The sequence below is a fragment of the Leuresthes tenuis genome, unplaced genomic scaffold (genome assembly GCF_036924035.1).
Source record: "Leuresthes tenuis unplaced genomic scaffold, fLeuTen1.0.hap1 SCAF_6, whole genome shotgun sequence".
Classification (NCBI taxonomy): domain Eukaryota; kingdom Metazoa; phylum Chordata; class Actinopteri; order Atheriniformes; family Atherinopsidae; genus Leuresthes; species Leuresthes tenuis.
In genome coordinates this window covers 1,106,563-1,129,062 of record NW_027325360.1, presented here as the reverse complement: position 1 = coordinate 1,129,062, position 22,500 = coordinate 1,106,563, and the positions used below count along the sequence as shown (strand labels likewise).

The 22,500-nt window shown below is 47.1% G+C and overlaps 2 protein-coding genes and 3 non-coding genes across 5 annotated transcripts in view; 1 reads left to right on the top strand and 4 right to left on the bottom strand.

Moving 5' to 3' along the window:
- Positions 1–4,786, top strand: part of tti2 (TELO2 interacting protein 2) — a 14,008-nt gene extending 9,222 nt beyond the window's left edge. The window contains exons 8-10 of the mRNA XM_072387145.1: positions 2,594–2,737; positions 3,297–3,456; positions 3,571–4,786. Of these exons, the coding sequence (XP_072243246.1) occupies positions 2,594–2,737; positions 3,297–3,456; positions 3,571–3,651 (385 nt within the window). The 3' untranslated portion in view covers positions 3,652–4,786. The remainder of the gene's footprint in view (positions 1–2,593; positions 2,738–3,296; positions 3,457–3,570) is intronic.
- Positions 4,377–22,500, bottom strand: part of cntrl (centriolin) — a 31,802-nt gene continuing 13,678 nt past the window's right edge. Inside the window, exons 11-29 of the mRNA XM_072386841.1 lie at positions 18,515–18,715; positions 18,154–18,283; positions 16,751–16,944; positions 16,384–16,466; positions 11,753–11,882; positions 11,618–11,685; positions 10,809–10,949; positions 10,612–10,675; positions 10,352–10,426; positions 9,107–9,194; positions 8,244–9,028; positions 7,529–7,614; positions 7,355–7,452; positions 7,118–7,176; positions 6,769–6,862; positions 5,772–6,676; positions 5,600–5,686; positions 5,371–5,433; positions 4,377–4,772 (exon numbers count right to left, since the gene is read on the bottom strand). Of these exons, the coding sequence (XP_072242942.1) occupies positions 4,635–4,772; positions 5,371–5,433; positions 5,600–5,686; positions 5,772–6,676; positions 6,769–6,862; positions 7,118–7,176; positions 7,355–7,452; positions 7,529–7,614; positions 8,244–9,028; positions 9,107–9,194; positions 10,352–10,426; positions 10,612–10,675; positions 10,809–10,949; positions 11,618–11,685; positions 11,753–11,882; positions 16,384–16,466; positions 16,751–16,944; positions 18,154–18,283; positions 18,515–18,715 (3,489 nt within the window). The 3' untranslated portion in view covers positions 4,377–4,634. The remainder of the gene's footprint in view (positions 4,773–5,370; positions 5,434–5,599; positions 5,687–5,771; positions 6,677–6,768; positions 6,863–7,117; positions 7,177–7,354; positions 7,453–7,528; positions 7,615–8,243; positions 9,029–9,106; positions 9,195–10,351; positions 10,427–10,611; positions 10,676–10,808; positions 10,950–11,617; positions 11,686–11,752; positions 11,883–16,383; positions 16,467–16,750; positions 16,945–18,153; positions 18,284–18,514; positions 18,716–22,500) is intronic.
- On the bottom strand, positions 19,862–19,934 carry trnaa-agc (transfer RNA alanine (anticodon AGC)). Its single transcript has one exon. It is a non-coding gene; the product is annotated as a tRNA-Ala (tRNA).
- trnaa-agc (transfer RNA alanine (anticodon AGC)) lies at positions 21,263–21,335 on the bottom strand. The gene has a single exon. It is a non-coding gene; the product is annotated as a tRNA-Ala (tRNA).
- Positions 22,043–22,115, bottom strand: trnaa-agc (transfer RNA alanine (anticodon AGC)). Its single transcript has one exon. It is a non-coding gene; the product is annotated as a tRNA-Ala (tRNA).

Below are 22,500 nucleotides of genomic sequence, written 5' to 3'. Positions count from 1 at the left end.
TTCACCTTGGGGTGACCTTTAACCTTTAACATGCTAACTGAGGCCTGTAGAGTCTGAGATGTAGCTCTGGGCTTTTTCACCTTGGGGTGACCTTTGACCTTTAACATGCTAACTGAGGCCTGTAGAGTCTGAGATGTAGCTCTGGGCTTCTTCACCTTGGGGTGACCTTTAACCTTTAACATGCTAACTGAGGCCTGTAGAGTCTGAGATGTAGCTCTGGGCTTTTTCACCTTGGGGTGACCTTTAACCTTTAGCATGCTAACTGAGGCCTGTAGAGTCTGAGATGTATGACCTTTAACCTTTAACATGCTAACTGAGGCCTGTAGAGTCTGAGATGTAGCTCTGGGCTTCTTCACCTTGGGGTGACCTTTAACCTTTAACATGCTAACTGAGGCCTGTAGAGTCTGAGATGTAGCTCTGGGCTTCTTCACCTTGGGGTGACCTTTAACCTTTAACATGCTAACTGAGGCCTGTAGAGTCTGAGATGTAGCTCTGGGCTTCTTCACCTTGGGGTGAACTTGCTGGGACGTCCACTCCTGGGAAGATTGACAGCTGTCCTGAATGTTTTCCACTTGTGAATAATCTTTCTCTCTGTAGAATGATGGACTCCAGATAGTCTGGAAATGGCCTTATAACCCTTCCTTATAAAGCTTGTTGCAGATAGAAGATCTGAGCCTGTGTGGGTCCAACATCTCAGTATCATCAGCATTTTGGGGAAGGTTGTTCAGATATAAGCAGAACAGCAGTGGTCCCAGGATGGATCCCTGGGGAACTCCTTTTGTTACTCTGAGGAACATGAGTGTGGTGCCATTCAGACTGATCACTGATCCATAAAATAAGCCCCTGATCAATAAAAAGAGCTGTGCAGAGAAGAAGCCTTTATTTGTTCAGTTCTTTAGAGAAAATAAAAACAAAAGCAGATTTTCACAATAATAAGATGCTAATAATTGTTAAAGCTGCATTTGAATGATAAAGACTTTAGTTTTGGTCAATAATATGTTTTAGACCCTGCTGCAGGCTTCAGTTTAACCTCCTGTGAAAAGGTGCAAACATCTGGTAACATCTGTCTTTCTATTGGCCCTAACCTGCAGCGGGTGGAGCTAACAGAGCAGCAGGCCCTCAGGGTGCGTTTGTTTTGTGTGCAGGATGGGTGTGGCGGTGTCCAGACACCTGCAGCGGGTGGAGCTAACAGAGCAGCAGGCCCTCAGGGTGCGTTTGTTTTGTGTGCAGGATGGGTGTGGCGGTGTCCAGACACCTGCAGGCGGGTGGAGCTAACAGAGCAGCAGGCCCTCAGGGTGCGTTTGTTTTGTGTGCAGGATGGGTGTGGCGGTGTCCAGACACCTGCAGCGGGTGGAGCTAACAGAGCAGCAGGCCCTCAGGGTGCGTTTGTTTTGTGTGCAGGATGGGTGTGGCGGTGTCCAGACACCTGCAGGCGGGTGGAGCTAACAGAGCAGCAGGCCCTCAGGGTGCGTTTGTTTTGTGTGCAGGATGGGTGTGGCGGTGTCCAGACACCTGCAGCGGGTGGAGCTAACAGAGCAGCAGGCCCTCAGGGTGCGTTTGTTTTGTGTGCAGGATGGCTGTGTCCAGACACCTGCAGCGGGTGGAGCTAACAGAGCAGCAGGCCCTCAGGGTGCGTTTGTTTTGTGTGCAGGATGGGTGTGGCGGTGTCCAGACACCTGCAGGCGGGTGGAGCTAACAGAGCAGCAGGCCCTCAGGGTGCGTTTGTTTTGTGTGTGCAGGATGGGTGTGGCGGTGTCCAGACACCTGCAGCGGGTGGAGCTAACAGAGCAGCAGGCCCTCAGGGTGCATTTGTTTTGTGTGCAGGATGGGTGTGGCTGTGTCCAGACACCTGCAGCGGGTGGCGCTAACAGAGCAGCAGACCCTCAGGGTGCGTTTGTTTTGTGTGCAGGATGGGTGTGGCGGTGTCCAGACACCTGCAGGCGGGTGGAGCTAACAGAGCAGCAGGTCCTCAGGGTGCGTTTGTTTTGTGTGCAGGATGGGTGTGGCGGTGTCCAGACACCTGCAGCGGGTGGAGCTAACAGAGCAGGAGGCCCTCAGGGTGCGTTTGTTTTGTGTGCAGGATGGGTGTGGCGGTGTCCAGACACCTGCAGGCGGGTGGAGCTAACAGAGCAGCAGGCCCTCAGGGTGCGTTTGTTTTGTGTGTGCAGGATGGGTGTGGCTGTGTCCAGACACCTGCAGCGGGTGGAGCTAACAGATCAGCAGGCCCTCAGGGTGCGTTTGTTTTGTGTGCAGGATGGGTGTGGCGGTGTCCAGACACCTGCAGCGGGTGGAGCTAACAGAGCAGCAGGCCCTCAGGGTGCGTTTGTTTTGTGTGCAGGATGGGTGTGGCGGTGTCCAGACACCTGCAGCGGGTGGAGCTAACAGAGCAGCAGGCCCTCAGGGTGCGTTTGTTTTGTGTGCAGGATGGGTGTGGCTGTGTCCAGACACCTGCAGCGGGTGGAGCTAACAGATCAGCAGACCCTCAGGGTGCGTTTGTTTTGTGTGCAGGATGGGTCTGGCTGTGTCCAGACACCTGCAGCGGGTGGAGCTAACAGAGCAGCAGGCCCTGAGGGTGCGTTTGTTTTGTGTGCAGGATGGGTGTGGCGGTGTCCAGACACCTGCAGCGGGTGGAGCGCGTGCTGCTGGGATACCTGGAGGTCAGAGATCCACCCGAGGAGAAGCTCCGCCTGAAGATGCTGGAGGTGCTGCAGAAGATGACCAGAGCGGCGTGGCCGAGGTGTGAAACATGCCTTTGCTTTTCTGTCCTTTAGGGGGCGCTGAACCAAGTTCTGACCCTCAAACATCGCTTTAAACATGTGCTTCACACCAGTATGAGAGGTTACCATGACGACACACAGATGTTTTCTCTGGAGCTTCTAATCAATAATAATAAATTTCACTCATAGATAATTTTGAACATAGTTCTGGACAGAATGTGTGTTTTAAACGACTCTTTTTATCTCTAAACTAAAGTTCTTTAATGTTTTAGGGGCATCAAAGCGTTTCTGAGGGGAACGTTTCTCTGGAATACAAGTTTAAACCTTTATTTAACAGAAAAGTTCTGTATCTGAGGAGCTGAGGAAGCAGGACAGGAAGTAAGAGGAAGGGTTCCTGCAGTGAGACGGAGGAACTCTGCCCCCTAGTGTTCAGATAACAAAGTGCACGTCTTTGCCTCTAATTACAGGATAAAGGCTTTGTGCTGCAGCTCCTCTGTCAGCTGTTCACTGACTGCTGAGGATGACGTCTCTGTTTTAGCTGTTTTCAGCCTCATGACCTCTGACCTCTGCCCTCCTCAGGATGGAGCAGCGCGTCCTCGTGTTGCTGCGTTGCCTGCTGCAGCTGCTGGTTAACGTCTCCTCGGACTCGCAGCTCAGCGCCTCTGCCCGGCAGCAGCTGATGGATCAGAGCGCCGCCTGCCTCCGGCTGATGGACGCCTGCTCGCACGGACGCGTGCAGGTGAGTCACCTGCTGCCGGACTCCTAAACGCCACGCCTCCACGTCAGCTGACCTCCTCATGTTCTGCTGCAGTAAATCAGCTGTTTGATCAGTAAACTTCTGTCTCTCTGTCAGCTTCTCCTCCAGCAGGTCGACAGCAGCTGCTGCGGCTCGGAGGTGATCGGTTGCTTAGCAACGGTGATGACTGAGCGATGATGCGGCGCGCCTGGAGGCGGAGCCGTGCGGGAACCGCGCTGCGGCTTCCTGTGAGTGGATGTGGTCGGTGACAGAAGCCCTGTGAGGACCAAAGTGGTTCCAGTTCTGTGAAGAACCCGCTCAGAACCGGATCTGCCTGAACAGAACCGGATCTGCCTCAACAGAACCGGATCTGCCTCAACAGAACCGGATCTGCCACAAAAGAACCGGATCTGCCTCAACAGAACCGGCTCTGCCTCAACAGAACCGGATCTGCCACAAAAGAACCGGATCTGCCACAACAGAACCGGATCTGCCTCAACAGAACCGGATCTGCCACAAAAGAACCGGATCTGCCTCAACAGAACCGGATCTGCCTCAACAGAACCGGATCTGCCACAAAAGAACCGGATCTGCCACAAAAGAACCGGATCTGCCACAAAAGAACCGGCTCTGCCTCAACAGAACCGGATCTGCCACAAAAGAACCGGATCTGCCACAACAGAACCGGATCTGCCTCAACAGAACCGGATCTGCCACAAAAGAACCGGATCTGCCACAACAGAACCGGATCTGCCTCAACAGAACCGGATCTGCCACAACAGAACCGGATCTGCCACAAAAGAACCGGATCTGCCTCAACAGAACCGGATCTGCCACAACAGAACCGGATCTGCCACAACAGAACCGGATCTGCCTGAACAGAACCGGATCTGAACGTCTGGTCAGCTGCTGTCTGACCACAGAGTTTGGTTTCTGAACGCTGACCCGTGTTTATGAACAGAACTGAACCACAGAAAGAACTGGTTGTAAGTTTGGATCTGACCCAACGTGAATGTTCTGACAGAATCAAACAGCAGACTTCAGTATAAAGTGTTTTAATTAAGGATGGTCCTTCGTCTGCAGCCCAAACAGAACCTGAGACAGGTGCTGTTTGTTCTGCAGAATTAAAGGCAGGTTCTGTAGTTTAAGATGATGAAGCGGCTCAGGTTTAAAGGCACGTCTCAGAGTGTCGGGCTGTGTGTGAGCAGCTGGTCCACCTGGTCCAGTCTCACTTTCAGTCCCAGAAGGCTCTCCTCGGCCTCCTGCCGTCGGGCCGTCAGGTTCTCCTGCTGGATCCAGAACCGGCAGCGCAGACGAGCCTCCGCAACACAAACAGGTTCAGGTCAGCTTCAGGTGGTTCTGACTCACATTTTAACAGCTGGAACATCCTGGACCTTTATGCTCTGTTTATGAATCTGTTTGTCTGACCTCACTGTGAGGATCCTAAAGTTAAACTGGTGGAAGCAGTCAAATAAAAGTGGATAAAAGCTGAAATAAAACTGAATAAAAGCTGAAATAAAAGTGGATAAAAGCTGAAATAAAACTGAATAAAAGCTGAAATAAAAGTGGATAAAAGCTGAAATAAAAGTGGATAAAAGCTGAAATAAAAGTGGATAAAAGCTGAAATAAAAGTGGATAAAAGCTGAAATAAAAGTGGATAAAAGCTGAAATTAAACTGAATAAAAGCTGAAATTAAACTGAATAAAAGTGGATAAAAGCTGAAATAAAACTGAATAAATGCTGAAATTAAACTGAATAAAAGCTGAAATTAAACTGAATAAAAGTGGATAAAAGCTGAAATTAAACTGAATAAAAGCTGAAATTAAAGCTGAATAAAAGCTGAAATAAAACTGAATAAAAGCTGAGATTAAACTGAATAAAAGCTGAAATTAAACTGAATAAAAGCTGTGTAGATACCTTCAGCTGGTCCTCTCGTTGTCTCAGTTCTTCTCTCTGCAGCTCAGCCTTCCACCTCTCCTCCTGAAGCAGTGAAACACCTGAAACCTTCAGACAGTTTCAGGTTTTTATTGAGCTTTAACATAAATGCTGCCCTTCACAGACTTCGCTGTCTGTACATACTGTGAAACTTTTTAATAAAAACGTGATCATTTACAGTCTGTCCAGGTTAATGTTAATGAAGACTCACCTCAGTGGTGAAGGAGGACCTCAGACCAGCTGTGGACAGGTAGAAAGACTCCTCCTCTTCCTCTGAAGACACCTCCCTGACATGCTCCTAAACAAACATGAGGAAATATACTTTTCTACAACAGAATAAACATGTTTTTATATCTTCCGTGTTGCTGTTAGTGATCCTTCACCTGTGTGTTATGAAGCTGATCTTCTTCCTTGTGTAATTTGGCCTCTTTAACACAAAGTTGATTATGTTTCTTTTGTAGCTCCTCCTCTGGTTGGTTAAGCCCCTCCTCCTTAACTTGTAGCCACTCCCCCATCTTATTCAGCTCCTCCTCCTTCACTTGTCGTCCCTCCTCCTTCTGCTTCAATCCTTTCCCGCTCTGTTTTAGCTCCTCCCTCAGCTGCTTAAGTCCCTCCTCAATCTGATTTAGCCCCTCCCCCTTTACATATAGCCCCTCCTCCTTAACTTGTAGCCCCTCCTCCATCTGGTTAAGCTCCTCCCCCACCTGGTTCAGCTCCTCCTCCTTAATTTGTAGCTCCTCCTCCTCCACTTGTCGTCCCTCCTCCTGCTGCTTCAATCCTTTCCCGCTCTGTTTTAGCTCCTCCCTCAGCTGCTTAAGTCCCTCCTCAATCTGATGTAGCCCCTCCCCCTTTACATGTAGCCCCTCCCCCACCTGGTTCAGCTCCTCCTCCTTAATTTGTAGCTCCTCCTCCTTCACTTGTCGTCCCTCCTCCTGCTGCTTCAATCCTTTCCAGCTCGGTTTTAGCTCCTCCCTCAGCTGCTTAAGACCCTCCTCAATCTGATTTAGCCCCTCCCCCTTTACATGTAGCCCCTCCTCCACCTGGTTCAGCTCCTCCTCCTTAATTTGTAGCCACTCCCCCACCTGGTTAAGCCCCTCCTCCTTAATATGTAGCTCCTCCTCCTTCACTTGTCGTCCCTCCTCCTGCTGCTTCAATCCTTTCCCGCTCAGTTGTAGCTCCTCCCTCAGCTGCTTAAGTCCCTCCTCAATCTCGTTTAGCTCCTCCCTCTGTCTTTTCACTCCTTCTTCCTTGTGCAACAGCTGTTTTTGTCTCTCCAGCAGCTCTTCACCTGATCAGCCGTAACCAATCAAACAAGACTGTTTAATTTTTCACTTACATAAATGTTAAAAAGTGGAACAAACGTTGGAGAAAGTGACTGACTGAGCTTGTTGAGCTGCAGCTGCTGTTCGGTAAGATGGCGCCCCCTGTCCTCCAACCGGCTCACTGCAGCAACCTCCAACCCAACACTCACCGTCTGAGACACAAAGAACCACTGAAACTCTGTAAATTAACCGGTCATGTTGATCTGATACTGTGCAGGTAAAAGGTTTCACTTTCAGTTATATCAGTGTAACCAGTGGCGTTCCCCATGGGTCGATTGTGGGGCCTCTTACATTATCAATAGTGTTTATTGGGATCTTTCTAAGAGCCGTCTCCATTTTTATGGTGAAGCTGTGCTGCTGTGTGCCAATAAACTCTAACTCAGTAACTCAGGTGTGTGGAAGTTCACCTGAGTCTGCTCCTTCTTCTTCTCCTGTTCACTGAGCACAGACAGCAGCTCGGAGGTTTCTGCAGCACAAACGTTCGCTGTTATTATCCATGTTTCCACCTCGTGTTTAAAAACTGTGTTGAACCGCTGAGCTCAGATATAACAGCCTGATAATTACTGACAAAATGATCTAAAACACTGAAGCAGCACCCTGTTCGTGTCACTCAGCCTTTATCTAACCCTGTGATGATGTCATACCGTCGACCCGCTGCTGATTGGCGGCTCTGACCACACCCTCTCTGAGGCGCTGCTCCTCCCTCACTTCAGAGAGCTCCACCTGCGACGCCTTCAGACACCTGAAACCCACCCAGAGAATAACAGAGATGCTCTCTTTATGTCCACTCAGGTTCTGTTCTAACGGACACAGCGTACCTGTCGGCGTGCCTCCGTCGGGCCTCCAGGTGTTTGCATTGCTCCTTCAGGCAGATCTTCTCCTCCCTCATCCTGCTCAGCTCCACCTGCACAGAAACCACAGCAAACATCAGCTCCACCTGCACAGAAACCACAGCAAACATCAGCTCCACCTGCACAGAAACCACAGCAAACATCAGCTCCACCTGCACAAAAACCACAGCAAACATCAGCTCCACCTGCTCCACCTGCACAGAAACCACAGCAAACATCAGCTCCACCTGCACAGAAACCACAGCAAACATCAGCTCCACCTGCTCCACCTGCACAGAAACCACAGCAAACATCAGCTCCTCCTCCCCCTCTTCGGCCTCCTTTAGGGCAGCTGTGGTTCAGGAAATAAAGCAAATAAAGACGTCCTTTTCCCAGTTGAAACGTCGGTGGTTTGATCCCCGATAAAACTATAAGCAGAGAACCATGTAAACAGAAACACTGAAACACGCCACAGGTGTCCCCCAGGGCTCGATGCCAGGGCCCCTTCTCTTTCCAGTAAAAATCAGCTGTACTTTGCACTTCTTCACCTGTTCTGCTTCAGTTCTCAGTGTTTTCAGCTGGTTTCTGACTGAACTGCAGCTTCAGATGTTCAGAACTTGTCAGTCACTTTGAACTCCTGAGTTTTTACAAACTATATATAAACAACGTGTTTTTAGATGTGTTTTAAACAGTTTTTACTGACCTTCAGTTCAGCTCGCTGCTGTTTAGCGTCTTTGAAAAACGCTGCTGCCACCTCCCTGTGGGACTCCACTTCCTGTCGCAGTGCAGCCAGCTCCTCCATCTTCTTCTCCACCTCCTCTTGCTTCTTCTCCACCTCTTCTTGCTTCCTGTCCAGCTCCTCCTTCTTCTTCTCCACCTCTTCTTGCTTCCTGTCCACCTCCTCCTTCTTCTTCTCCACCTCCTCCATCTTTCTGTCCACCGCCTCCTTCTTCTTCTCCACCTCCTCTTGCTTCCTGTCCACCGCCTCCTTCTTCTTCTCCACCTCCTCTTTCTTCCTGTCCAGCTCGTCCTTCTTCTTCTCCACCTCCTCCTTCTTCTTCTCCACCTCCTCTTGCTTCTTCTCCACCTCCTCCTTCTTCTTCTCCACCTCCTCCTTCTTCTTCTCCACCTCCTCTTGCTTCCTGTCCACCGCCTCCTTCTTCTTCTCCACCTCCTCTTTCTTCCTGTCCAGCTCGTCCTTCTTCTTCTCCACCTCCTCTTGCTTCTTCTCCACCTCCTCTTGCTTCCTGTCCACCTCCTCCTTCTTCTTCTCCACCTCCTCTTGCTTCTTCTCCACCTCCTCCTTCTTCTTCTCCACCTCCTCCTTCTTCTTCTCCACCTCCTCTTGCTTCCTGTCCACCTCCTCCTTCTTCTTCTCCACCTCCTCTTGCTTCCCTCGGAGCTGCTGCAGGGTCTGGGTGCGTTTGGTTTTCACTTCCTCCAGCGCCTGCTGCTCCTTAAGCACCTCCTGCAGCACCTGTTTCAGCTCTGACACACAGGTTAAAATGTGTTTATGGTGCGTTCCCATGGCGATACAGACCAGGACGTGCGTGTGCGCAGGATTACCTGCTCTGCGTGCGCTAAGCTCCGCCCCCACACCTGAGACTGTGGCCCTCCTCTCACTGGACAGCGCCCCCTGCTGCTCCAACAGCTCCTACAGGAACACATGAAAGAAGCTCTTCCTGTCTGTTGCCATAGAAACCGCTCAGATGCTCTCTGCATAGTTTCAGAGATATTCTGGAGGAGTGGCGTGAGATTCGCCACCTGCAGAGATATTCCAGTGTGGGACAAAGTGTGCGTGTAGCTGCTTGATGGTGGTGTTCGTTCAGGCTCAACATGCTGGGGGAATAACAGCCTTCCACAGCTTACTGTGTTTCCTGCTCAGCTACATCTGACCGATTCGGTCCATCTCCCAGGAGAGCCTCAGGGCTCAGGAGTAAAAACAGGCTCAAACCCTCTGTCTGCCCTGAGAGAAAACTGTCTTTAAAGGCGACATGTTGAGTAAAAATCCTTAAAAACTTCAGGGCAGGAAATGGAAACATCTGAGAAATAACTCCTCGTGGTTTATTTACTGATTTATTTCTTCCTTTAGCAGCAGCTAACGATAACAGCTTAGCTAATGAAATAACTCCTCATGGTTTATTTACTGATTTATTTCTTCCTTTAGCAGCAGCTAACGCTAACAGCTTAGCTAATGAAGTAACTCCTCATGGTTTATTTACTGATTTATTTCTTCCTTTAGCAGCAGCTAACGCTAACAGCTTAGCTAATGCAATAACTCCTCATGGTTTATTTACTGATTTATTTCTTCCTTTAGCAGCAGCTAACGCTAACAGCTTAGCTAATGAAATAACTCCTCATGGTTTATTTACTGATTTATTTCTTCCTTTAGCAGCAGCTAACGCTAACAGCTTAGCTAATGCAATAACTCCTCATGGTTTATTTACTGATTTATTTCTTCCTTTAGCAGCAGCTAACGCTAACAGCTTAGCTAATGAAATAACTCCTCATGGTTTATTTACTGATTTATTTCTTCCTTTAGCAGCAGCTAACGCTAACAGCTTAGCTAATGAAATAACTCCTCATGGTTTATTTACTGATTTATTTCTTCCTTTAGCAGCAGCTAACGCTAACAGCTTAGCTAACAGCTTAGCTAACAGCTAACGCTAACAGCTTAGCTAATGAAGGTGCCGTACACCAACTTCTGAGGAGTTATTGGGGTCGTGAGGTGAAAGTCATGTTTCTTCTTCACTGTTTGCAGAGTTTGACTGTTTTGCACCCCCCCCCCACCCCCCTACCCCCCTTCCTCACCCTGATGATGCTCTGCAGCCGCCGCTCCTCCTTTCTGAGCTCCTCCACCCTGCTCACAGCTTCCTGCTGCTCCTCCTGAACAACAGCAACAGCTCTGTTTTCTACAAAGTTATCAACCACAGAAGAAGAACAACCCTCCAGTCTCCTCAGGAGCCCCCCCCCCCCCCCCCGCTGCCCAGCAGGAGGTGTGATCCTCCTCCTCTGATCTGATGACTCCCTCTACAACATCTTTTATAGGGTGCAGGAAACACTGACGTTACCTGACAGGTGAGAGAATCCAGCTGCCTCTGAGCCTCCTGACAGTCTGACAGCAGGCCAGCGAGTCTGCGCACGCACACGTGCACACACACGTGCACACACACACACACACACACACACACACACGCACACGTGCACACACACACGATGTGAACCTGCACAGCCGAACCTCCTGTTTGTCTCCAGGTGAGTTCCTCACCTGTCTGCCGCTGTTTCCATTTTGCCGCTGAGCTGCTGGAGCTCCTGATCTCTGCTCCTCAGCACCTCCTCCACCTCCCTCAGAGCCTGCTCCTCCTCCTGCCTCCTCCTCCTCAGCCGCTCCACCTCCACCTGCAGCTCCCTGCACATCAGGCCACATGATGGAGAAGAAGAGCTCCTGATGTCAGAGGTCAAACTGTCAGACGTCAAGCTGTCAGAGGTCAAGCTGTCAGAGCTCCTGATGTCAGAGGTCAAACTGTCAGAGGTCAAACTGTTAGAGGTCAAACTGTCAGAGCTCCTGATGTCAGAGGTCACTCTGTCAGAGGTCAAGCTGTCAGAGGTCAAACTGTCAGAGGTCAAACTGTCAGAGGTCACTCTGTCAGAGGTCAAGCTGTCAGAGGTCACTCTGTCAGAGGTCAAACTGTCAGAGGTCAAACTGTCAGAGGTCACTCTGTCAGAGGTCAAACTGTCAGAGGTCAAGCTGTCAGAGGTCAAGCTGTCAGAGGTCAAACTGTCAGAGCTCCTGATGTCAGAGGTCACTCTGTCAGAGGTCAAGCTGTCAGAGGTCACTCTGTCAGAGGTCACTCTGTCAGAGGTCACTCTGTCAGAGGTCAAACTGTCAGAGGTCAAACTGTCAGAGGTCAAACTGTCAGAGGTCAAGCTGTCAGAGGTAAAGCTGTCAGAGGTCAAACTGTCAGAGGTCACTCTGTCAGAGGTCAAGCTGTCAGAGGTCACTCTGTCAGAGGTCAAACTGTCAGAGGTCAAACTGTCAGAGGTCACTCTGTCAGAGGTCAAACTGCACCAGGTTACCTGAGGTTCTGCGAGGCCTCCAGCAGACAGGTGGCGCCGTCCTGAGCTCTGCGCTGCACCACGGCGGCCTGGAGACAGAGCGATGATGAGGGAGGGAGGGAGTGTGTGCACGTGCGTGTGCACGTGTGTGTGTACCTGGTCTCGGGTTGTGTGCACGCAGCTCTGAGCCTCCAGCAGCAGCCTGTCAGCCTGACGGAGCTCCGCCCGCCTCTTCAGGAGAGTTTTCTCCACACACTGCACCTCCCCACACACCTGCATCACAGCCCTGCAACAAACAGAGGGACTTCTGTAATACTTTTTAAATCATTAAACTTTCATAAATATCAGTGAGAAGCTTAAAAAAGAAGTGATTTAAACATGAAAAACAGCTTTCAGATGATGCAGAGTCCTGATCAGCCTCATTTCTGAGACCTTTAAAGTGTCCTGATCAACAGTTCTGCAGCTTTCTGAAACCTTTAAAGTGTCCTGATCAACAGTTCTGCAGCTTTCTGAAACCTTTAAAGTGTCCTGATCAACAGTTCTGCAGCTTTCTGAAGCTTTAAAGTGTCCTGATCAATAGTTCTGCAGCTTTCTGAAACCTTTAAAGTGTCCTGATCAATAGTTCTGCAGCTTTCTGTAACCTTTAAAGTGTCCTGATCAATAGTTCTGCAGCTTTCTGAAACCTTTAAAGTGTCCTGATCAATAGTTCTGCAGCTTTCTGAAACCTTTAAAGTGTCCTGATCAATAGTTCTGCAGCTTTCTGAAACCTTTAAAGTGTCCTGATCAACAGTTCTGCAGCTTTCTGAAACCTTTAAAGTGTCCTGATCAACAGTTCTGCAGCTTTCTGAAACCTTTAAAGTGTCCTGATCAATAGTTCTGCTGCAGCTTTCTGAAACCTTTAAAGTGTCCTGATCAACAGTTCTGCAGCTTTCTGAAACCTTTAAAGTGTCCTGATCAACAGTTCTGCAGCTTTCTGAAACCTTTAAAGTGTCCTGATCAATAGTTCTGCAGCTTTCTGAAACCTTTAAAGTGTCCTGATCAACAGTTCTGCAGCTTTCTGAAACCTTTAAAGTGTCCTGATCAACAGTTCTGCAGCTTTAAACCTTTAAAGTGTCCTGATCAACAGTTCTGCAGCTTTCTGAAACCTTTAAAGTGTCCTGATCAACAGTTCTGCAGCTTTCTGAAACCTTTAAAGTGTCCTGATCAACAGTTCTGCAGCTTTCTGAAACCTTTAAAGTGTCCTGATCAACAGTTCTGCAGCTTTCTGAAACCTTTAAAGTGTCCTGATCAATAGTTCTGCAGCTTTCTGAAACCTTTAAAGTGTCCTGATCAACAGTTCTGCAGCTTTCTGAAACCTTTAAAGTGTCCTGATCAACAGTTCTGCAGCTTTAAACCTTTAAAGTGTCCTGATCAACAGTTCTGCAGCTTTCTGAAACCTTTAAAGTGTCCTGATCAACAGTTCTGCAGCTTTCTGAAACCTTTAAAGTGTCCTGATCAACAGTTCTGCAGCTTTAAACCTTTAAAGTGTCCTGATCAACAGTTCTGCAGCTTTCTGAAACCTTTAAAGTGTCCTGATCAATAGTTCTGCAGCTTTCTGAAACCTTTAAAGTGTCCTGATCAACAGTTCTGCAGCTTTCTGAAACCTTTAAAGTGTCCTGATCAATAGTTCTGCAGCTTTCTGAAACCTTTAAAGTGTCCTGATCAACAGTTCTGCAGCTTTCTGTAGCCTTTAAAGTGTCCTGATCAATAGTTCTGCAGCTTTCTGAAACCTTTAAAGTGTCCTGATCAACAGTTCTGCAGCTTTCTGTAGCCTTTAAAGTGTCCTGATCAACAGTTCTGCAGCTTTCTGTAGCCTTTAAAGTGTCCTGATCAATAGTTCTGCAGCTTTCTGTAACCTTTAAAGTGTCCTGATCAATAGTTCTGCAGCTTTCTGAAACCTTTAAAGTGTCCTGATCAACAGTTCTGCAGCTTTCTGAAACCTTTAAAGTGTCCTGATCAACAGTTCTGCAGCTTTCTGAAACCTTTAAAGTGTCCTGATCAACAGTTCTGCAGCTTTCTGAAACCTTTAAAGTGTCCTGATCAATAGTTCTGCAGCTTTCTGAAACCTTTAAAGTGTCCTGATCAACAGTTCTGCAGCTTTCTGAAACCTTTAAAGTGTCCTGATCAATAGTTCTGCAGCTTTCTGAAACCTTTAAAGTGTCCTGATCAATAGTTCTGCAGCTTTCTGAAACCTTTAAAGTGTCCTGATCAACAGTTCTGCAGCTTTCTGTAGCCTTTAAAGTGTCCTGATCAACAGTTCTGCAGCTTTCTGTAGCCTTTAAAGTGTCCTGATCAATAGTTCTGCAGCTTTCTGTAACCTTTAAAGTGTCCTGATCAATAGTTCTGCAGCTTTCTGAAACCTTTAAAGTGTCCTGATCAACAGTTCTGCAGCTTTCTGAAACCTTTAAAGTGTCCTGATCAACAGTTCTGCAGCTTTCTGAAACCTTTAAAGTGTCCTGATCAACAGTTCTGCAGCTTTCTGAAACCTTTAAAGTGTCCTGATCAATAGTTCTGCAGCTTTCTGAAACCTTTAAAGTGTCCTGATCAACAGTTCTGCAGCTTTCTGAAACCTTTAAAGTGTCCTGATCAATAGTTCTGCAGCTTTCTGAAACCTTTAAAGTGTCCTGATCAATAGTTCTGAAGCTTTCTGAAACCTTTAAAGTGTCCTGATCAACAGTTCTGCAGCTTTAAACCTTTAAAGTGTCCTGATCAACAGTTCTGCAGCTTTCTGAAACCTTTAAAGTGTCCTGATCAATAGTTCTGCAGCTTTCTGAAACCTTTAAAGTGTCCTGATCAATAGTTCTGAAGCTTTCTGAAACCTTTAAAGTGTCCTGATCAACAGTTCTGCAGCTTTAAACCTTTAAAGTGTCCTGATCAATAGTTCTGCAGCTTTCTGTAACCTTTAAAGTGTCCTGATCAACAGTTCTGCAGCTTTCTGAAACCTTTAAAGTGTCCTGATCAACAGTTCTGCAGCTTTCTGAAACCTTTAAAGTGTCCTGATCAACAGTTCTGCAGCTTTCTGAAACCTTTAAAGTGTCCTGATCAATAGTTCTGCAGCTTTCTGAAGTCTTTAAAGTGTCCTGATCAATAGTTCTGCAGCTTTCTGAAACCTTTAAAGTGTCCTGATCAACAGTTCTGCAGCTTTCTGTAGCCTTTAAAGTGTCCTGATCAATAGTTCTGCAGCTTTCTGTAACCTTTAAAGTGTCCTGATCAATAGTTCTGCAGCTTTCTGTAACCTTTAAAGTGTCCTGATCAATAGTTCTGCAGCTTTCTGAAACCTTTAAAGTGTCCTGATCAACAGTTCTGCAGCTTTCTTTAACCTTTAAAGTGTCCTGATCAATAGTTCTGCAGCTTTCTGAAACCTTTAAAGTGTCCTGATCAATAGTTCTGCAGCTTTCTGAAACCTTTAAAGTGTCCTGATCAATAGTTCTGCAGCTTTCTGAAACCTTTAAAGTGTCCTGATCAATAGTTCTGCAGCTTTCTGAAACCTTTAAAGTGTCCTGATCAACAGTTCTGCAGCTTTCTGAAACCTTTAAAGTGTCCTGATCAACAGTTCTGCAGCTTTCTGAGACCTTTAAAGTGTCCTGATCAACAGTTCTGCAGCTTTCTGAAACCTTTAAAGTGTCCTGATCAATAGTTCTGCAGCTTTCTGAAACCTTTAAAGTGTCCTGATCAATAGTTCTGCAGCTTTCTGAAACCTTTAAAGTGTCCTGATCAATAGTTCTGCAGCTTTCTGTAACCTTTAAAGTGTCCTGATCAATAGTTCTACAGCTTTCTGTAACCTTTAAAGTGTCCTGATCAATAGTTCTGCAGCTTTCTGAAACCTTTAAAGTGTCCTGATCAATAGTTCTGCAGCTTTCTGTAACCTTTAAAGTGTCCTGATCAACAGTTCTGCAGCTTTCTGAAACCTTTAAAGTGTCCTGATCAATAGTTCTGCAGCTTTCTGTAACCTTTAAAGTGTCCTGATCAATAGTTCTACAGCTTTCTGTAACCTTTAAAGTGTCCTGATCAATAGTTCTGCAGCTTTCTGAAACCTTTAAAGTGTCCTGATCAATAGTTCTGCAGCTTTCTGAAACCTTTAAAGTGTCCTGATCAATAGTTCTGCAGCTTTCTGAAACCTTTAAAGTGTCCTGATCAATAGTTCTGCAGCTTTCTGTAACCTTTAAAGTGTCCTGATCAATAGTTCTGCAGCTTTCTGAAGCTCTTTCAGAGTTTTTCTTTGGACTTTTTCTGCTTTTTCCCTCATCTTCAGTCCTTGTTCCTGAGCATTTTCAGTGTTTTTTCTTTGTTCAGCCACTGAACTCTGACCTTTGAACCCTTCTGGCAGAAAAAAGGCTCCTAACTCAAGGGATGAACCAGTGTTGTGTCGACACAGAACAGACAACTTAGCAAAGAAGCCATTTTAAACTGGATCTTTAAAGGAATGTGATTCTGAATCCATGTGATGAAACTCTCTGGGTTGGTAGTTTTACAGTTTTTAGTTTTTAGTTTTTAGTTTTACTGTTTTTAGTTTTACTGTTTTTAGTTTTTAGTTTTTAGTTTTTAGTTTTACTGTTTTTAGTTTTACTGTTTTTAGTTTTACTGTTTTTAGTTTTACTGTTTTTAGTTTTTAGTTTTTAGTTTTACTGTTTTTAGTTTTTAGTTTTTAGTTTTACTGTTTTTAGTTTTACTGTTTTACTGTTTTTAGTTTTTAGTTTTTAGTTTTACTGTTTTTAGTTTTTAGTTTTTAGTTTTTAGTTTTTAGTTACCTGTATTCTCTCAGTGAGCGTCTGAGCAGTCGTACTTTCTTCTTCTCCTCCTCCAGCTGCTCACACACTCTCCCTCCTCCCTGCTGTGAGACAGCAGAGACGTCATTAAGCTGCAGACTGAAGCTGAATCAATCAGCTGCGGGACAGAAATAATCAGAACTTATTCTAATCAATCATGTGTCAAGAAAACAAAAGAGAAAGTGTTGCTTCTGTGGAGGATACAGGAATAATCTGTGGTTTGGGGTGTTAGGACATCAGAGGATGTCTGTTGGGTCTCAGTGAGTCAGAGATGCAGACGGGTCGGGCTCAGCGGTCAGAACTCAGAGTGGTATCAACCCAAAGCGTGTGTGCTGCTGCGGACTCTGACCGTGGCTCCGTGTTCCGGGTCGCTGCAGCGCAGAGCAGCGCCTCCTGCTGGAGGCCAGGTGGCGCCGACGGGGGCCGTCTGAGCCTCAGGGATCCCAGCTGAGACCCCTGCAGCTGGGCCGGGGGCGGCAGGGGGAGGGGTCCCTCCTCTGGAGCTGCTGTCTGCGTCGCTGCCCCCCCCGCTGTCCCTCCACCCTGCAGGAAGCACGTCTCATCAGAACCAATCAGAACCAATCAGAACCATTCAGAACCAATCAGAACCAATCAGATCACATTCAGAACCAATCAGAACCAATCAGATCACATTCAGAACCAATCAGAACCAATCAGAACCAATCAGAACCAATCCGATCACATTCAGAACCAATCAGAACCAATCAGATCACATTCAGAACCAATCAGATCACATTCAGAACCAATCAGTACCAATGAGAACCAATCAGATCACATTCAGAACCAATCAGAACCAATCAGAACCAATCAGATCACATTCAGAACCAATCCGATCACATTCAGAACCAATCAGAACCAATCCGATCACATTCAGAACCAATCAGAACCAATCAGAACCAATCAGAACCAATCAGATCACATTCAGAACCAATCAGAACCAATGAGAACCAATCAGATCACATTCAGAACCAATCAGAACCAATCAGAACCAATCAGATCACATTCAGAACCAATCAGAACCAATCAGAACCAATCAGAACACATTCAGAACCAATCAGAACCAATCAGAACCAATCTGATCACATTCAGAACCAATCAGATCACATTCAGAACCAATCAGAACCAATCAGATCACATTCAGAACCAATCAGAACCAATCAGAACCAATCCGATCACATTCAGAACCAATCAGAACCAATCAGAACCAATCAGATCACATTCAGAACCAATCAGAACCAATCAGAACCAATCAGATCACATTCAGAACCAATCAGAACCAATCAGAACCAATCAGATCACATTCAGAACCAATCAGAACCAATCAGAACCAATCAGATCACATTCAGAACCAATCAGAACCAATCAGAACCAATCAGATCACATTCAGAACCAATCAGATCACATTCAGAGCAAAGTGCTGAACAACAGTTCAAAAAGCCAGAGAAGAAGAACAGAAACTGCATCCAGATACGACTGGGAGCTGGTTGGATGTGACAGTTGGTGCCATTAAAAAGAGGAAAGTAAAGGTTCAGAAGCGGTCCGAAACAAAGGTGAAGCGGAGCCGCCACTGGACAGATGTCCTGTTCAGACCCGCTGTAGCAGGATGTTAACTGGCTCTGTGTGAACTGGACTCATTTGGACTTAATGAACTGGATTCTAACTGGATTTTGGACTGAATCTTTGACATTTGGTGCTTTATAAATAAAACCGGACTGAATAAAGTGTGTGTACCTGAGTCTGTGTGTGTCAGGGGGATGTAGACCCAGTGACCTCCTCCTGCAGGGCGCCCCCTGGCGGGAGAGCCAAGGTACTGCAGCCCCAGACCGGAGTCCAGAGTCCCCTGAGAAGCCAGACTGGGAGCCTGAGGCAGACAGAGGTTTGGTTCTGATAACATCTAATAAGCTACAGATATCTGATCAAACTGAGGTGTGTCATGACTTGTGTTGTGTTAACACTTTTATAGAGCTGCTCACACTGACTGATGATCAATTAATCAGAGTATTGATCAGCAGCAGCAACCCTCTGTGAAGGCAGTGAGGGTTCACTTAGTTTTTAACTAACTGGTTCATGTGTTTCTGTGAAAGAGTCTCACACTGAGCCCAGCGGGGACAAAGCCCCCCCGTCCTCCATCTCCAGCCCTGGTCCTGGTACCGTTCCTGGTCCCAGCTCTGGTTCTGGTCTTGATCTGATCCAGCTTCTGTCTCAGCTTGTGTTTCTGTCTCTGACAGTGAGCCAGCTCGGCCTTCAGCTGCTCCACAGCATGATGGGCGCCATCAGGTTCGTCTGCAGTTTTCTGACAAAAAACGTGAAATAAAGTCCAGAGTCAGAGAATTCCGAGTCGTTTAAAGTTGAAAGCCACTGTTTAACTGCAGTCCAAATACAACGACAAACCAAACAAGAGACTGAACCAACGTCCTGATGGACTGAGACAGTTAAAGACGCTGAAGGTCCTGAACACCTGACTCAGTCTCAGTGAAGGTCACTGACCGACAGACATGTTTTATCTGAATTATCCCTGAATTAAGGTGTCTTCATGTTCCAAATGTTCCAGTAAACTGATGAATAGAATAATAGCTGTATCAGTGACACCGTTAGCTCACAGCTAACAGGAAGCGTTTGGCCGTTAGCTCACAGCTAACAGGAAGCGTTTGGCCGTTAGCTCACAGCTAACAGGAAGCGTTTGGCCGTTAGCTCAAAGCTAACAGGAAGTGTTTGGCCGTTAGCTTCACAGCTAAAAGGAAGTGTTTGGCCGTTAGCTTCACAGCTAACAGGAAGTGTTTGGCTGTTATCTTACAGCTAAAAGGAAGTGCTAACAGGAAGTGTTTGGCCGTTAGCTTCACAGTTAATATGAAGTGTTCGGCCGTTAGCTCACAGCTAACAGGAAGCGTTTGGCCGTTAGCTTCACAGCTAACAGGAAGTGTTTGGCCGTTATCTTACAGCTAAAAGGAAGTGCTAACAGGAAGTGTTTGGCCGTTAGCTTCACAGTTAATATGAAGTGTTCGGCCGTTAGCTCACAGCTAACAGGAAGTGTTTGGCTGTTAGCGCACAGCTAACAGGAAGTGTTTGGCCGTTAGCTCACAGCTAATAGGAAGTGTTTGGCTGTTATCTCACAGCTAAAAGGAAGTGTTTGGTCGTTAGCTTCACAGCTAAAAGGAAGTGCTAACAGGAAGCGTTTGGCCGTTAGCTTTACAGTTAACATGAAGTGTTCAGCCGTTAGCTCACAGCTAACAGGAAGTGTTTGGCATCTCAAACCAGCTGAGCTCGACAGAACCTCAGACAACAGTCGGCAGGAGGTTTCTGAAAGCTTTTTAGTGCCATAAAAACTGTGTCGATGAGAGGTCAGAGATCATGTGACCTCAGGAAATCCTTACAGACTCAGATTCTTCCTCTCAGCCCAGTTCTCAGATTACAGATGGAGCAGAAAGGCTTAAAAGCCTCCTGGAGAATGCGGGCATTGATCCCGCTACCTCTCACATGCTAAGCGAGCGCTCTACCATCTGAGCTAATTCCCCTCCTGCTGCTCTTCCTCATGCTGCTCCTCTTGCTCTTCCTCTTCCTCCTTAGCTTCAAAGCTAACAGGAAGTGTTTGGCCGTTAGATTCACAGCTAACAGGAAGTGTTTGGCCGTTAGCTCACAGCTAACAAGAAGCGTTTGGCCATTAGTTTCACAGCTAACAGATAGTGTTTGGCCGTTAGCTTAACAGCTAACAGGAAGCGTTTGGCCGTTAGCTTCACAGTTAACATGAAGTGTTCAGCCGTTAGCTCACAGCTAACAGGAAGTGTTTGGCATCTCAAACCAGCTGAGCTCGACAGAACCTCAGACAACAGTCTGCAGGAGGTTTCTGAAAGCTTTTTAGTGACATAAAAACTGTTTCGGTGAGAAGTCAGAGATCATGTGACCTCAGGAAGTCCTTACAGCCTCAGATTCTTCCTCTCAGCCCAGTTCTCAGATTACAGACGGAGCAGAAAGGCTTAAAAGCCTCCTGGAGAATGCGGGCATTGATCCCGCTACCTCTCACATGCTAAGCGAGCGCTCTACCATCTAAGCTAATTCCCCTCCTGCTGCTCCTCCTCCTGCTCCTCTTCCTCCTGCTGCTGCTCTTCCTCCTGCTGGTCTCTCATCATCGGGACCTTCAGCGGATTCATCTACTATTGGCCCAAGCCTCATCAGAAATGGTCTCCATGGAAGGGTGGCTGTCAAGAAGCCATTCTTGATTCAGGAAGTGTTTGGCAATTAGCTCAGAGCTAACAGGAAGTGTTTGGCTGTTATCTCACAGCTAAAAGGAAGTGCTAACAGGAAGTGTTTGGCTGTTATCTCACAGCTAAAACTAAGTGTTTGTCCGTTAGCTCACAGCTAACAGGAAGTGTTTGGCTGTTAGCGCACAGCTAACAGGAAGTGTTTGGCCGTTAGCTCACAGCTAATAGGAAGTGTTTGGCTGTTATCTCACAGCTAAAAGGAAGTGTTTGGCCGTTAGCTTCACAGCTAAAAGGAAGTGCTAACAGGAAGCGTTTGGCCGTTAGCTTCACAGTTAATATGAAGTGTTCGGCCGTTAGCTCACAGCTAACAGGAAGCGTTTGGCCGTTAGCTTCACAGCTAACAGGAAGTGTTTGGCCGTTAGCTCACAGATAACAGGAAGTGTTTGGCATCTCAAACCAGCTGAGCTCGACAGAACCTCAGACAACAGTCTGCAGGAGGTTTCTGAAAGTTTTTTAGTGACATAAAAACTGTGTCGATGAGAGGTCAGAGATCATGTGACCTCAGGAAGTCCTTACAGACTCAGATTCTTCCTCTCAGCCCAGTTCTCAGATTACAGATGGAGCAGAAAGGCTTAAAAGCCTCCTGGAGAATGCGGGCATTGATCCCGCTACCTCTCACATGCTAAGCGAGCGCTCTACCATCTGAGCTAATTCCCCTCCTGCTGCTCCTCCTCCTGCTCCTCTTCCTCCTGCTGCTGCTCTTCCTCCTGCTGGTCTCTCATCATCGGGACCTTCAGCTGATTCATCTACTATTGGCCCAAGCCTCATCAGAAATGGTCTCCATGGAAGGGTGGCTGTCAAGAAGCCATTCTTGATTCAGGAAGTGTTTGGCAATTAGCTCAGAGCTAACAGGAAGTGTTTGGCTGTTAGCTCACAGCTAAAATTAAGTGTTTGGCTGTTATCTCACAGCTAACAGGAAGTGTTTGGCTGTTAGCGCACAGCTAACAGGAAGTGTTTGGCTGTTAGCTCACAGCTAATAGGAACTGTTTGGCTGTTATCTCACAGCTAAAAGGAAGTGTTTGGTCGTTAGCTTCACAGCTAAAAGGAAGTGCTAACAGGAAGCGTTTGGCCGTTAGCTTCACAGTTAACATGAAGTGTTCAGCCGTTAGCTTCACAGCTAACAGGAAGTGTTTGGCCGTTAGCTCACAGATAACAGGAAGTGTTTGGCATCTCAAACCAGCTGAGCTCGACAGAACCTCAGACAACAGTCTGCAGGAGGTTTCTGAAAGTTTTTTAGTGACATAAAAACTGTGTCGATGAGAGGTCAGAGATCATGTGACCTCAGGAAGTCCTTACAGACTCAGATTCTTCCTCTCAGCCCACTTCTCAGATTACAGATGGAGCAGAAAGGCTTAAAAGCCTCCTGGAGAATGCGGGCATTGATCCCGCTACCTCTCACATGCTAAGCGAGCGCTCTACCATCTGAGCTAATTCCCCTCCTGCTGCTCCTCCTCCTGCTCCTCTTCCTCCTGCTGCTGCTCTTCCTCCTGCTGGTCTCTCATCATCGGGACCTTCAGCTGATTCATCTACTATTGGCCCAAGCCTCATCAGAAATGGTCTCCATGGAAGGGTGGCTGTCAAGAAGCCATTCTTGATTCAGGAAGTGTTTGGCAATTAGCTCAGAGCTAACAGGAAGTGTTTGGCTGTTATCTCACAGCTAAAAGGAAGTGCTAACAGGAAGTGTTTGGCTGTTATCTCACAGCTAAAACTAAGTGTTTGTCCGTTAGCTCACAGCTAACAGGAAGTGTTTGGCTGTTAGCGCACAGCTAACAGGAAGTGTTTGGCCGTTAGCTCACAGCTAATAGGAAGTGTTTGGCTGTTA